At 55.6% G+C, this 14,645-nt stretch overlaps 1 protein-coding gene across 1 annotated transcript in view; it reads left to right on the forward strand.

The window, feature by feature from the left end:
• RBM19 (RNA binding motif protein 19) overlaps positions 1–14,645 on the forward strand; it is a 71,637-nt gene that overhangs the window by 37,802 nt on the left and 19,190 nt on the right. The window contains exon 22 of the mRNA XM_075167256.1: positions 8,983–9,088. Coding sequence (XP_075023357.1) covers positions 8,983–9,088 — 106 coding nt within the window. The remainder of the gene's footprint in view (positions 1–8,982; positions 9,089–14,645) is intronic.

A 14,645-nucleotide genomic window follows, 5' to 3' on the forward strand; every position in this document is an offset into this window, starting at 1 on the left:
CCTTGCAGGCTCGCCTCGGCTCCCAGACCACATCTCCCTGGCCACTGTGTCTACCAGGATGATTTTTTTTGGCGTGTATTTGTGGCAAAGCATCGCTTTATTCTGCCACGGGCATGGTGCCTGCCTCTTCCCCAGATTCACAGTTTTAAAAAAAAATAAATCAAACACGCACTTTGTTTGCAAGACGCTCCGCCACACCTATCGCAACGGCCCCCCTCGCCCCTGGACCTCGGGCTCTCCTCCTTCGAGCACGGCTCTGCCCCGCTGCCTCTCGACGTCTCCTGGTGCGGGCAGGTTTGGCAGCTTGGGCTGGCTCGCCACCGCTGCCCCCTCCCCTCGCAACCCCCCCGCTTTGCTTTTGGGTCTTTTCTGGGAGAAAGCACGGCCGTGTATTTCCAACTGGAGGAGCCGCAGAGATGTGGGGGGAGCAGCGGGAGGGAATTAGCACTGAAGGGTCCTCTGCTGAGCAGCCCCGGCGGAGATAAAGCAAGAGGATCTTTGTGCCTAGCCGGCGACATGCTAATTGGCTTTCCTTCCCAGCAAACTTTGCAAATGATGCTCTTTAAGTCGTTGGCAAGATAAACAGTTGCTGTGGCAGGTGTGCCGAAAGCGCCGTCTGGATGTAATTAGGCGTGTTCGCGAGAGAGCATCCCGGGTACACTGAATGGTGCCGTTCGCGCCGGGCGCGTCCCAGGGGGCTGGTCCCGCTCCCCCCTCCCCTGCCGCGGGCAGGGCTGCTTTTGGGAAGCGTTGGTCGCTTCCAGCCAAATTTGGGGGGACGTGAGGTGGGAATCGGGCTGGTGTAGATTTCCTACGAGTCTGGTGGAAATAAAGCCTGAGAAAAGGGGAAAGGAGTTATTTGTGCTGCAGTGGCAGAAAGGTGGAAAATTCCTCTCTACGACACATCAGAGACTCTCCACGCAGGACAGGGAGGGGACGGCCACCCAGCCTGGACACCACGTGTCCCATCACACAGCCCTCGGAGCAACATGCTTCTCGAGCACCTTTCTCTGGCCCCGATTCTCCCATCAAAGAGAAATCCCTAGGTGACTTCTTTTTCTTGCAAGGCCAGGTCACCCTTTCGCAGGACTTCCAGCTTTTCTGCTGCTTTTGCTGCGGGGCTTTTGCTTTCCTTCACTAACCGAAGACGCTCACATTGCACAGGGTTTTTTTAACCACGTGTCCTTCTGCTGCCTTCGTGGACTGATCGAAGCGTTGTATGTCTGAGTGAGGTTGGTAGACAGCAGCCGTGGCTTTGCAGGCAGTGAGCTGGAAAAACAGGAGAGGTGCGGCATCGGAAGGTCACCTGTATGGGGGAGCGGAGGCTGAAAAGGAGCCGGGGGTCCCTGCTTCATTCCCCAGCATCGCTGCTGGCTGCTGAGCCCCTCAGCAGTAGCTCAAGGGCTGCAGCATCTCGTAGTGCTCGCTCCTGCCTCATCAGGACCTGACGGTCACCACTGATCCCAGAGAACCTCCTGGTCTGAAAATGCTGTTCCCAATTTTTGTGGGCCCTTTAGGTAGGACTGCGTGAAACGGCGCTCCCATAGCCTTGTTTCAGAGAGACCCCTGTCTCCTGCGGGGACTTGGAGTTTCTCCCCTTCGCTTCACTGTGTTGTTTCACTGCCCTGTTCGTTAAAGCTTCCAGGGAAGGAGTTGCAGGTGTTTTGGGGGGAGTACGAAGCTGTCTGGGTGAGATGGCAGCACCCTGGGAGGGCAGCTGCCTCCGGGGGGGCTGCGTGACCCTGTCCTGCCGTCACCCAGCAGCGCAGGAGAGGGACAAGTGGGAATCGCCCGTATCCAGCTGAAAATGCAGGAGGTGTTTGAACACTCGTGATCCCATGTGAGCTGAGGATACAGGCGTGAAGAGCTCTAAAATTTTGTTGTGGTGAGGCTTCCCCCAACTCCGACCCCAAGCTGCGCTTCGTTTAGGTGGTGTGGAGGAGGTACCAGTGCAGCACGACCGGCAGCTCCTGCCTGGAAACGCTCGGTGCCAAAAAGAGCGGGTCGTGGTGAAGTGCTGCGGCTGAGCTCGGACACGGGCCGTCGGTGCCCGGCTTCCCTCGGCGTGGGCGGCCAAGAGGGGAGCCTGGCTTCAGACCTGCCGCGGGAGGCTCTGCGCAGCGTGGCCGGGTCTCCCCCAGAAAACTGGCCGCAGGAAGGGGTCCAGCGCTTGGAAGCAGCTGAGCTCGGGGAAGGCAGCAGCACTTCTCCCGGCAGCGTGAGGCTGGTACTGAAGAACAGGAATTGCATAAAGCAAAACCCAGTTTTGCTGCAGCAGCAGGTCAAGAGGCCTCCAGACAAAGATGATGCTCCTGGGCAAAGAGGAGAGGAAGCTGGCAAAACTGATGATCCACGTAGTAAAGAACAAGGCGCAGACATGGCTGTCCTCCTCCTGTGTACCGCCGGCTTTTCACAGGGGTTTTGGAGGCGATTCGATTATCCAGCAGGACCGCCCGGTGCAGGTTAGGAGCCGCTGCGGGAATGAAGGATCAGCTTTGCTGTGGGGCTGGGGCAGGCAAGGACTCGCTTTTCCACATCGCGTCAGCCGTGGGCTGGGGTCCACCGGGGCACCTGCTCTGCCGCAAAGTCCCTGCACCCGTCATCTCCTGGCGCCGCGGCTCCGCCGGAGAGGGAGGCAGCGGCAGTTTGCACTTGGTTCAGCGTGTCAGGAGGCTTCGCTCCTGCCTTGCCCTCCTGCGCATTCATTTGCTAATTTTCAGAGGTTTCCGAGGAGACGTTATTGATGATGATGATGATGATGATAATGGTAATAGGGGAGATAGGTGGCAGATTAATTCCTGAACTCTCTGACAGGATTTAAGCTAACAAGAGAGGAGGGCTTTTTTCCTTCCTCTCTCCTTTCCCTTCCTCCTTTCAGATATTTCCTGTGCTGGGGATAACAACACCAAGGAGTGTTAAATTGGCTCTGAATGTCCACCCCTGGCTGTCCACATTCTTGTAACGATTTCATTAGCTTGAATTATCCACGTTATTTTCTTGTAATGGGATTAGCCGTACTGGAGTCAGCTGAAGTCCTGGAGCGGGAGGCGGGAGGGACCTTCCGCTGCGTATTTCATTAACTCTCTCATGCAGGGGGTGGAACTGGCCACGGCTCAGCCCAGGGGCAAAACCATTTGCCAGGGTCCTGCGTTCCTAAAGGAGGAAGAAAGAAAAAGGACCATTATTATTTGCCGCCCCCCCTATAATCAGCAAATCGGCGCAGAAGCAGAGACTGGCAGGGAGGTAATTTGTTGGGGGAGGGAAGGTCCTATTTGGGGGCGAGGGGGAAAAATAATAAAACGAAGACGACCATTGCAAAGCGATTGAGTGAATTCTGCTGGGCTGACGTGTGGCTGCAGCCTGCTGCTGGGGAAGAGGTTGTGCAGCAAGGAAGGGAAGGGCTTCTGTCTCTTTTGGACTCGGTGTCCCCTGCCCAGAGCCATTTCTGATGAGCGGTTACGCTGCCTGGCTCATTCGCTTGAGCTCCATCCTAGGGCTGCCAGCAGTCACGAGGGGGGATTTAGGCAGCATCAGGGCTTGGGGATGAGAAGGCAGCGAGAGGCGAGGAGGGGAGAGAGGAGGAGGTGGTAGCGGTAGATGGCAACCCACGAGAAGGTTGGCAGCCTTGCTAGAGGTTTTCATGACCAGCTTTTCAACGTGGTTATTGCTAGTTTGTTTTTCTTGAAGGGATATAAACCAGAGAGAGGGGTTTAGGACTGCCCCGTGCACTGGGACATCTGTACGTGTGTGGAGAGACCTAAGGGTGATTTTTTTTGTTTGTTTTCCAAGAAGATCTGCTCTTCTGGCGATAGACAGCTGTTGGTCTTTCCAACCACGCGCATGGATTCACGGTATCAGTTGTGCCTTCCCCTACAGAACTTGGCAACCAAAGAGTCCTTGATCAGCTCGTAGTTGCGGGCGCACCAAGATCAAGCATGATGAACGCATCTTTGTGTTTGGGACTTGAAAATAACGATCAGGGCTGGACAGGTCTTGGCCTGTCCCAAGGAGCTTGCCGTTTAAATGCTCCTATTTGAGATGGAGGGGACTTTTCCCAGCTGGAGTACTGTTCAACCTCATCTGTAGGTACCTGTCCCCTGAACGAGCGTGTGCCAATGGCCATCGTGGCTGCCTGGGGCAGCGGTAGGGCCGGACCTAGTCATCGGGCACTGAGCGAGGGCGGGGAGAGACTTGGAAACGGGGGGCAGACGTTCAAACAAAACCCAGTGGGAAAAGAGGAGCTGTGAAGAGGTGGTGGAGTCAGCGGCCGAAGATGGCGCTGGCACTCGCGTGCCTGGCGGTAGTGCGGTGGATTTGGGGCTGCGCCTGCAGCAGGAGAGCGGTGGTGGAAGGGAGGGAGCTGCAGGGTGGGAACTTGCGCATCGTGCTGGCGGGGGGGGGAAGAGGGTTCCTGGAGATCACCTGTATCCCCGTCCTCCTCTGTCCTCTGGCTGCCTGGTCGTGTCGATGAAGGGTGTGCAAGCACCTTCTACTAAACAGGCAAAGCCAAGTGAGCGGTATGTTGTCTCCCGAGCTAGAGTGTGCTCTGTTTAATAGCAATATAATGTCCTATAATTAGCAGGCAAAGGACTTGCCTCCCAGCTGGCCTGTGCCAGAAGGATATAATTACAATCCCAAGGAGTGATGTTGCTCTGACCTGCAGCCGGTTTGCAGCGTACGTCTTACATCGTGGAGGAGAAATCTGCTTCTCTTCCCTCTCTATGCAGCCAGGGAAGCGAGGGAATGGCTGCAGCACCACTGGAAGAGCTACCAAAGCATCGGGAGAGCGGCTGATACCTGTCAATGCCATGTAGAAGTGCTGGATCCCTCGTGGGTGGGAGCGGGGGGATGCCCCTTCTGGCATCTCTGGGAACATCTTGTGTTTCTGCTGAGCTTGGGACCGGTGACTTGTGAAGGGAAAGGTTGTGGCTGTCTTTATTCTGCAGCCATGTGGATCGTTGCTCAGCCAGGACCAATATGGGCTTTTACTGGTTTCCCCTCTGCCTTTATAAATCTGGATCAGCACAAAACAAAGGTTCTCATTTAGGAAATATCTTAGTTGCAGCATTTGTTCGGGGCTGTCATCCCTTCCAGCCAGCGGCCTGAAAACATGCCAAGCCTGGGAGAGCGAGCACAGGCGTGAGGACGGATTTTGCCAGCCTGGCTGGCAAGCTGCCTGCGGCACGGGGGGAGCACAGGCAGAGGGAGGCCGGGAGACCCACGTCCTGCAGACCCACGTCCTGCAGACCCACCCACGCTTGTGCCTGGGCTCTGCTCTCCCCTCCGGGCCCTGACCCCCACTGGGGATTTCAGAGGACTGCCGTCCGGACACCGTTCTTCTCGAATACGCGGGGAAGGAAACGGGAGGCGACAGAGCAGCCGTGTGCACGGCAGCTTGCTGGGGGCTTTGCAAGCCTCCGTGGCAAAGTTCCTGCTCTTCGCTTTTGCCCCCACCCCCAAAACTGCCTATATTAATTGTGAGCAGCTCCATGGGGAAGCTGTGCACCTAAGACATTTCTTTTTGCCGCAGGCCTTGGCTGCGCTCATTACAGATGAAATCGCAGCCCGGTACAGTGCCGCCAAGAACCGTAGGGGTGCCTTGCCAGAAATCCAACCCTGGGCCAGGCACGTGGGTCTGGCGGGGCCAGGATTCACCAGAAAGGAGGTTACAGTCTTCTGCAAAGTCCAGCCAGGCTGACTGCAAACAAGTCTGGGTCTCAAGCGGGAAAGGGCTTTGCTCCCACAACTTGTGCTGTGGCTGAGCCCTGGCACTGGTGCAGGGGCTCAGGAGCACCTGGAGAAGACGTGGGTGCCGGTGGGTACGAATGCAGAAACCGCTTAGGTCATGCTGACTCTGGGGACACCCCTGTAAACCCTCGTGCCTGGAGCGAGGAGCCTGGCACGGTGCTGTGCTCCGTGGCGGCAGCGGGGTTTGGTGCCAGCGCTTTCTGATCTCCGTCCAGTTTGCCACGGAGAGAGGAGAGAGACGTCAGCTCCGAGAGGAACCCCCACCCCTGGGGCGCGTGCTGCGTTTTCACACCGTTTGCGCCCGTCGGAGCTGCGTGCTGGACGGGGAAGGAGGTGGCAGCGACGCTGGGTCTGAGCTGCGGTGGCCCCCCCACCTCCACAGCCATCCCCACCCCTGGGGAACCACGTGTTTTAAAGCAGCTCGGTGGGGTCTTACGGGCGAGCTGCAGTTTAGCAGCCTGCATAGAAGCTGCTTTCTTCCCTCCCATCTCATTTTGCTCGGTGTTCGCCCGGGCAATGAGCTGCATCCCTTTTCCTTCCACCACCCCCGCGCCCGTGGCTTTGCCCGTGGCAGCCATGGTGCGATCCCTGCAGAGCCGTCCCCGAGCTGGAAGGCTGCGGCGTTGATGCAGCCGGCATGGGAGCAAAGACGGCAGCACCTGGCTTCCCTGGGCACCGGGAGCCTGGCACTGCGGGGGGTAATTGGGTTCCCTCCGCCTCTGCCTCTCTCCCCCCAAATCCGGAAGAAATAATTGGAAAAGAGAGGTGTGAGTCTCTGCCTGGTGCTGGAGAGGAGAACATTAAAGGCCTGGGCTCTCCACTTCATTCGCAGCTCCCGGGATGGTAATTGCTGTGTTGTGGTTTCTAATTAGCGCCACAGTGGGAGGGAGGGTGTTTTACTCCGCAGCCCCGGTGGGGTCAGCCCTGTCTCTGCCGTGCCCCTCGGCTTTCCTCGCCCTCCCCGCTTCGGGAGCTGCGCTGCAGCTTCCTCCAGCGGACTCGTCTGTCTGGGAGCCCTTGGTGGGTGCCACTGTCCCGCCTCCCCCCAACCCTCTCCCCAGGGAGATGCTGGTGGGCAGCCCCGCTCCGGATCGGGTCCCCACCGCCTCCGCACGTTTCCCAGCGTGGGTGGCTTGGGCCGCTCTGAGCTGGGGCAGAGGGAAGAGCCAGCTTCTCCCGTCTGCCAGGCTGATGTGGGTCACCACAGCTTCCCGCTGGCACCCCGAGCCCTGGGGTCCGTACCGTCCTCCTTCTGCTGGCCGCCTCCTTGCCCATCCTGCGTGTTGGGTCTCGGTGTCAAGGGAGACACGTGGTGTTTTAGTGCACAGAGCGAGTGTTGTTTGAGACCTCCTCCCTTTCAGTGAATATGCCGCTCGTATTCCTTTAGCAAATATTCTGCTCCCCCCAGGCAATGCCCGTGATGTTTTCCACGGAGCGATAGGTTGGAGCGAGCTCTCCCCTGCCCGCGCCACCCGCCGCCTCTCTTTCCTAGCTAGATGGCCATCTCCTTGGGCCAGGAGCTCTCTCATTGCCTCTCCCGTAACCCAGCTGCAGCGTTCGAGATCCTACAGGGATGCTGCAAGCGAGAGGAGCCGCCTGCAGAGCTCCCGGGGCCCCCATCACGCGCACCCCCTTGCAGGAGGACCCTCCTGCTGCTGGAGACCGCGCGGCGCTCCCGCTGCTCCCGCAGCCGAGCATCCCCGCCGGCCGAGGCTGCTCCCTCGCCTCCGCTCGGGTTTGTTTGTTTGTTTGCACAGCACCAGCTCGAAGGGGGCAGGAGGGAGAGAGGGAGGGAAAGCGCCGAGGAGGAGACGTGCAGATTCATTTTGAGGCTTCATAATGGTACATTTACACACCACGTTGCCTAAGGAAATTGGGTGGATGAATGCCTGGTCATGCTGCCAGTGCACCAGGTTAACTCCCAGGATTTAGCTTATATCATTTCACGAGAGCGTTTATGGCCTTTACTGTGTTTATTCCCAGGTGCTCTTTGGCACTGCTGCATCCCAGGCTCCTTTTGTGTATGCGCGCGTGTGTGTAGATTTTCAAATAAAATAACACATCTATTCAGACCCAGTCCGCATTAAATATTTATTGCCTGCAGTTTGTGCATATGTGTTTGATAAATGGGCGTAAGGGGAGGGGAGGAGAAGGGGAAGCGGGAGCTCGGATGCAGAGAAAGCATTGGCTTTGTCCTGGAATTTCTCCAGGGGACGGCACTGGAGAGGGGTGTCCGGCGAGCGCTGCCTTTGGGTCTGTTTTCAGGCTTTTTGGACAAGGTCCAGGCTGGTGGGGTGGCTCTGTGCTTTGGTGCTCAAGTGACAAGTTCCTCTCCGGAGACAGGCATGCTGTGACAAGGTTTCGGCTGTGGCCGAGCGCGGATGCTGGCAGCCCTGCCCCACACCCTCCAGCTAAATGGGAACCCCCTTATCTCCCCCCTCCTGACTTTCCATCCCGTTGGCACTCAAAAACTTGTCTGAAACGCTGCTGGATCTGGGGGTTGTTGTGCAGGACTTGGGTCTGCTGAATTCACCTGTTTCCCCTTATACGTTCAGCAAGCTTAAATAAAACCAGTTTATTCTAGCTGATGAAAGAGGTTGGGTGGCTGGCTGCAGAATGGGAAACGCAGGTACCCAAGTGAAGTGTTAAAGTGAGGAAATGCGGTCTTAAAAATGATGCCGGGCATCCGCGGAGCAGAGGGATGGCACCTTTGTGAACACGGTGCCTACAACAGGCTTTGGGGACGGAGGAGCTATTCTGGAAGGAGATGGGTCCTGGTGGGGCCGTGCTCTGGCTCGTGCCTGGATCCTGTGCCTCTCTCCAAAGGTGCAGATGAACCTGTTTTGATGGTGGTCAGGAGCAGCCCTGCCTCCTGGTCACCTGGAGATGCTCTTTGCCCGCCCTGAGCAGGGCATGGCATGCAGGCTTGGTTTCCGCAGATCTCCTAGAGGGAGAAACACAGCAGTTCTGTTAAAGAAGGTTTTTGCTTTGTTGAGGTTTGCTACTGGAAAGGATGACCTTTGAAATCCAAGCTGAGTTTTTAGCTGTTACGAGGTGCTTTGGACATGGGGCTTACAGGGAAGCGGGGCGGCTGCAGGACACCGCTTGCCCGAGTCCTCAGCACTGGCAAGCCTGCAACGTGGGTCTGCAACTGGTAGTGCCGTGCTTTGTGATAAAACGATGGTTCTTCCCTTGACCTCACAGTGTCTTTGTTTTTCCCTCTCTAATTCACAGCACCTTTGGAGAGCTGAAGACCGTCCGGCTGCCCAAGAAAATGGCAGGAACGGGATCCCACCGGGGCTTTGGGTTTGTGGATTTCCTCACCAAGCAGGATGCCAAGGTGAGATATAGACCTGCCACGTCCTCCTGCCCCTCTGGCACCCTCCCAGCCTGGTCTCGCAGCAGAAGGTGAGGAGGGGAGCCTGGAGGCTCTGTCCCACTGAGGCGCAGCCCAGATTTGGGGCAGGCTGTTACCATTCACCAGCAAAGCTGCACTGAGGCTAAAACCCCCATGTGCGCGACCACTGGAGGTTACACGGCAGAAACCACAACCTAAGCTGCAATGGGCATAAGTTTGGTGCAACTGATACAATGGCTAAAAGTTCTTGTAATGTAGAAGGACAGGGACTTATTTTTCAGTTTTTTCAGAAGCAAGGTGAGAAGGGATGGTTTTTACCACATCAGGAAACCTGAGTCCCACCTCCACCACTGCCTTGGTTTTAGGGGAGTTTTGGATATTGTGGCTGTTTGCTGATTTGTAAACTGCGCCAGGCCCGTGTTCATCAGTTCCTCCGTGTGTTTTGAGACCCCCTGTGAGCAACCTTATCCTGGTGTTTTTCAGACAGTGAGCGTAACAGAAGAGCAGTAGTTGTGAATTGGCCAAAAGGATGGGCAAGCAGAGAGAAAGGTCTGTGTCTGCTTCACCTTGCTGAAGAGAAGGACAAAGATCACGTTCTGTAATACAGTCATTGTCTTGGTCCGAAGAGGGGACCTAGCGGTGCTGGGTTGGCCAGGGATGCTCTTTCAGAGTGGTCTGCACTGGCTGTTTGACAGCAGTACGGAAAATGTCAGCAGCAGGCAGCTGTGCCTGGGCAGCGCCTTTCTCAGCACCCAGACCTGAGCTCCTGAAGCCTGCAAGTTGAAAGCACATTTTGCTTTAACCAAAAAATGCAAAACCCATCGTTCCAATATCTTGAATTTTTGCAATCTGTGTGCACTTTATGCTGCAAAGTACTCCATAGCATTTTAAGCTGGGATAGATTGCTGTTCAAAATGCTCGTCTATTATTTTTCTTAAAGCTTTCCTATATGTTTAAGTTCCGTATTTTGCAGAAGAAACAAGGGGGTTGTAGCCTGTCTGATTGTATTCTGCTCTCACCCTTTGCTAGAGGTTCAGGAACAGGCTGGACCAGGCGTGGGCTCCCACGCACTGGGCAGAAGAGGGTCCCCAGCCCCCCTGTAAGCTGCTGCGCGGGCACTGCCAGCACCGGCGCAGCGCGGGTTTCGTCCCCGCTGCTGGCTTCTGGCGATTTGCGCAGTATCTGGAAGAGAAACGGTTGTGGGCACAAGCCAAGCGATGTTATTGCTGAAGGAGAGGGACTACATGGCTCCTCTGACTCCCTGAGCCTCCAAATTTTCAAGACCATGAGCAGAGATGAAGGAGAGAGGAGGGGGGAGCAAGCGTAGCCTGTGTTTATGTTTTTAGACAGGATTCATTGATCCGGGATCACAAGGGACTATTAGATCATCCATTCCAGTCTGACCTCCTGCATAACACAGTACATAGAGTTTCTTTGTTAGTCCTGTATTGATCCTAATTCAAACTTCCTTCCGCTCAGCGTTCGTCCTCCCCTCGAGGGCCCGCTCTCCGGGCAGTGTGGGGTGCAGCGAGCCCCCCCGGAGCGTGGTTCCTCCCCCCGCACGGTGAGCTGTGCCCGTGGCTCTGCTCGAACCCCGGCGCTGGGCAGCTTTGCTTTAACCTCTGCTTCACTCCAGAGTCGTTCAGGCTTTGTTCCTGGTTTTTGAATTAATCTTTTCCTAAGGAAACTTCAAGCGTTTGATGGAAAGGTGCATACAGGGACCTGGCTGGTTCTCTACTGCTGCTCAGTTTGGGGGTGAATGAGACAGCACCCGCTTTTCTGCTTGGTTTCTGGAGGAAGCAGGGCACAGGCTCAGTGTCTGCGTCCAGTCCCTCTTCAGCCCCTTGGGGAGCAGTGGCTGTTCCAGCGGCGCTGGACAAATAGAGATCCCGACCGTAGGAAACCGTCTGTCGCTGGTGAGCGCCGGCAGCCGGCTGGAGGGAAGCGAGCCGGGCAGGGCGCTTGCGCGGGGCACCGCTCCCAAAGCTCGCGGGGGCCCTGGGAGGCGAGCGTGCGGGGAGCGAGCCGCCCTACGGAAGATCGCGCGGGGGGGTTTCTTCTTTTCCAGCAAAGCAGCTTTTCTTCCTTCTTTTTTTTTTTTTCCACCCTCGTCTCTTTGAGGGATTTAATTGTCTCACAAGTGGCACATCAAGTACACTCCATTGGCCGTCTGGAAAAGGATGCGCTGTGTATTGATGAATAGGATCCTGAATATTGTAAACACGAACATAATTAGCTTAGAGTTTATTGCTAAGTGAAATGAGAGAGGAGGGGACTGGGCCTGGAGACCTCTGAGCTGAATAGCTGTGACTGTCAATGACATTTTTGCTCAGAGTGGTAATCTGGAAATCGCTTATAAGCATCTTATAAAACATGATGTTTTTGTAATAGAATAATTAGGGTGGCTTTGTTGGGCATTTAAAGCCTGTGACCTCCCGTGTTTGTCTTTTTCTCTGAGCAATCACGGCCGCTGTGGGAGCGCGTGCAGAGATTTTCCAAAGCCAGGACAGAGATGTGGGGCTCGCCCTCCAAGTTTCCCGATGCTGTGCCTGCAGACCTGTCCTGCCAGGCTGGGTTTCATCCCCGCGGCCTCCCCTGGTGCTCTGCCACCCGCTCGAGGAGAGCCAGGCCTGCCGAAAGGTGCTGTTGTGGGAGCGGTGGGCGCCCGAGCCGCGCTCGTCAGGCAGCCTTGCCCGCAGGGAAGGTGACGTCCAGGCAGGGCACGGGGCGCTGCTGGTGGTGGTATCTTCCCCTTCAGAGGTGGAGATGCTCGTCCTTCAGAGCCCCAGCCTCACGCCTGGCTCTCCCGCGGTGACGTCTGCAGCCGGGGCTGTCTCTTGGGTCGTTTGACGGCTCCCAGGGTGATGGATGGACTTCGACTGGGAGTGTTACACCACCATCAGATGAAATTAGCAGCTCGCTCTCTTCTATGTCGCGAGCATTTAGCAGATCACAGAACGCACGCGTGCGAAGCCGGGAAACGGGGAGGAACCCACGTCAAAGACGGCAATGGGAGGGACAAAGTAATATTCACAAAGAGGGTTTGCATACCCGCTGGTCAAGCCTTTGGTTTTAAATCTCCAGTGCCAGCTGACCACTAGCTGGGAGTGCCTGGAAGTTGGGGGACGAGAAGGGGAATTTTGATCCGCTGGCAATTACAAATTAACTCCAGTTAAGGAAGCATTAACCGTTTGACATTTTTCCTGATGTTCCCTTTGCAGAATTGTTGTGGGATTGTTTTTATTTTTGAACTAGTAACTGGAAGCCAAGTTTCCACTTTTCTCCCCTGTCGATATAAAAATACATCTGGTCTCCAAATAGAAATTGCCCATTCGGGAAAGACAGTCAACCCTTTAAAAATGCACGCACACGGAAGGAAAAATCCTTGTGTGCAGCTGGCATCACAGAGAGCATCCTCAGTTGGGACTGGTTCTTGTGAGGAAGGGAAATTTATCAGTCTCCTAATGTTGCTGACCCTTTGTCCCTCTAATGACTCCAGCCCGGAGACTCTTTGGCTTGAGTATTTAATAGGGCAAGGGGGAATCTATAGGCAGAGCAGCACTGTCCTCCAAATTAATAAGGCATCTCGGGATGGAGCCGTAGCACTCGGGATGACGGACGCGATGGTCCGGTCTCTTGATCTCTGCCTTTCCAACGCCCTGGTGCAGCAGGCTCTGCTCCCAGGCAGTGTCTGTCTTGTCCTGGCAGCCCGGGCTTCATGTGAGTGTATCGGCCACCCCTTAATTTTGAAATTCCCTTTCTGAATCCCACAAACGTTTTTAAGCTGTTGTTGGGAGCCTCTCCCCTTCCTCTCTCCGCTTTTCCCTGCTCCGTTCGCCTGTCCATCCGCCGCCCAGGCTCTAGCCCTGCCCGAGCTGTATTCAGAGCTAGCGACGAAGTCCTGCCACGCCGAGCCATGACCTTAAGCTCGAACCAAACTCTGCAAAATCATAATCAGGAGGGTTCAAAAATGACGTTTTTAAGCATACTCACATCCTCTTTTCTAGGGGGAGAGCGCCATAGGGTTTTTGTGCAACCCCTGAAGCATTTGGAAAGCAAAAAAGACCTGCGAGGAGGTTTGCCAGGGCTCTTCAGCTTTCGGTGTTACCTGGCAGCGGGTTTAATTAAATCCAGTTTTGGCATTTAAGGATACCGAGCCTTGTGTGCTGGAGGCTCCCCTTTTCTTAAAGGCGTTGGATATGTGAAGCCGTGGTAATCAGAGGTCTTTTCCACTGAGTCTCTCTCTCGGGTGAGCGGACACCACACCTTTCTTTATCCCGAGTTCGGATACAACTAAACGAGCCTCTGGCCATCCGATGCTTTGGTCTTCAGAGGAGGTGTCCTGGGACGGCAGACGCTCGGGTGGAGGAGCCGCACCCTGAGAAGAGCTCCTGCCTCCGGCCCCGCTTTCTTTGAAAGCCGGTCTGCTTGTCCTCTTCATATTTCTCGTGTAATTAAAGTATGTTTTTTCCCTACCTATCTTTTCATTTGGAATAGCAACAGTGGCAAATTTCCTCCTCTCGCTGGAAGATTTCCAGCAATGCAGATGTATGGGGATGGCATTTCTCCCCTTCATCCCTTTGTCTTTTAAATCATCGGTGGCTTCTCTTTTTTTCCCCTGAAAAAGTCTAATTCCTCTCAGAGCAATGAAGAGCTAAGTTTTATTTTTTAGCCGGTTTTCAAATGAAGTGACATTCAGTTGTTTTTCACCTGGAATTCACGGCTTCTCCTCTGCAGCCCCAGCTCTGGGAGCCCATCTGGAAGACGAAGCCATGGGGACCACAGGTCCCAACCTGCCCTTTTCCACGTGGGCTGGAGCAGTGGTGGGCTGGGAGGGTCCCTGCGATCTTGCCCCGGCATCCCAAGCTTTGCTTCGTCCTGGGTGCAAAACAGCCCATTTTGGGAGCGCGTTCGGCTGGGAAGGGCCAGTGTCACCAGGCTGCTGGCAGATGCGTCTCCTGCAGCGGGTTTCTTTCATGCAACGCAACTTGATGGCAACATCTGCCTTCCCTCTTGCTCCATGACCTTTCCCAGTGCTCCCTGCAAATCTAGAGGACGCCTCATCCCGGACTGGGCTGCGTGTGCCCGGCGGGGCATGGAAGCAATCCTGCAACGAGAGGATGTGGCGGAGCAAGCTGCTTTGAGGATGAGAGCCCACCAGTGCCGCACTTTGCACCACGATCGCATTCGGCGTGGTCTGCCCTCCTCCGTGACCTGCTGCGGGGCGCAGCGAGGTTGCCGGGGCCGTATCCTGTCTTCCACCCTTCCTCTTCCTTGTGCTGCGGGAAGTGAGAAATTAAAAAGTATAAATTAACAAATGAGACCCGGCGATTAGAGCTGCAGTTGTTTGCCAGGCCTTGGAAACGGCTCTTTGTGCCAACGTAAACAGCCATCACAACTCCCCACTGCCACCTCCCCCCGAGTGTTTATTTAAGCCAACACATTGCTCTGCTAATTGGATACCATTCCAAGTGAAAATAGGCCTTTAAAACAACAGCAGCGGCAAATAAAAACAGCTGTAGCTGCAAAAGCACCAGCC

Source organism: Calonectris borealis, chromosome 18 (genome assembly GCF_964195595.1).
Source record: "Calonectris borealis chromosome 18, bCalBor7.hap1.2, whole genome shotgun sequence".
NCBI classification, from domain to species: domain Eukaryota; kingdom Metazoa; phylum Chordata; class Aves; order Procellariiformes; family Procellariidae; genus Calonectris; species Calonectris borealis.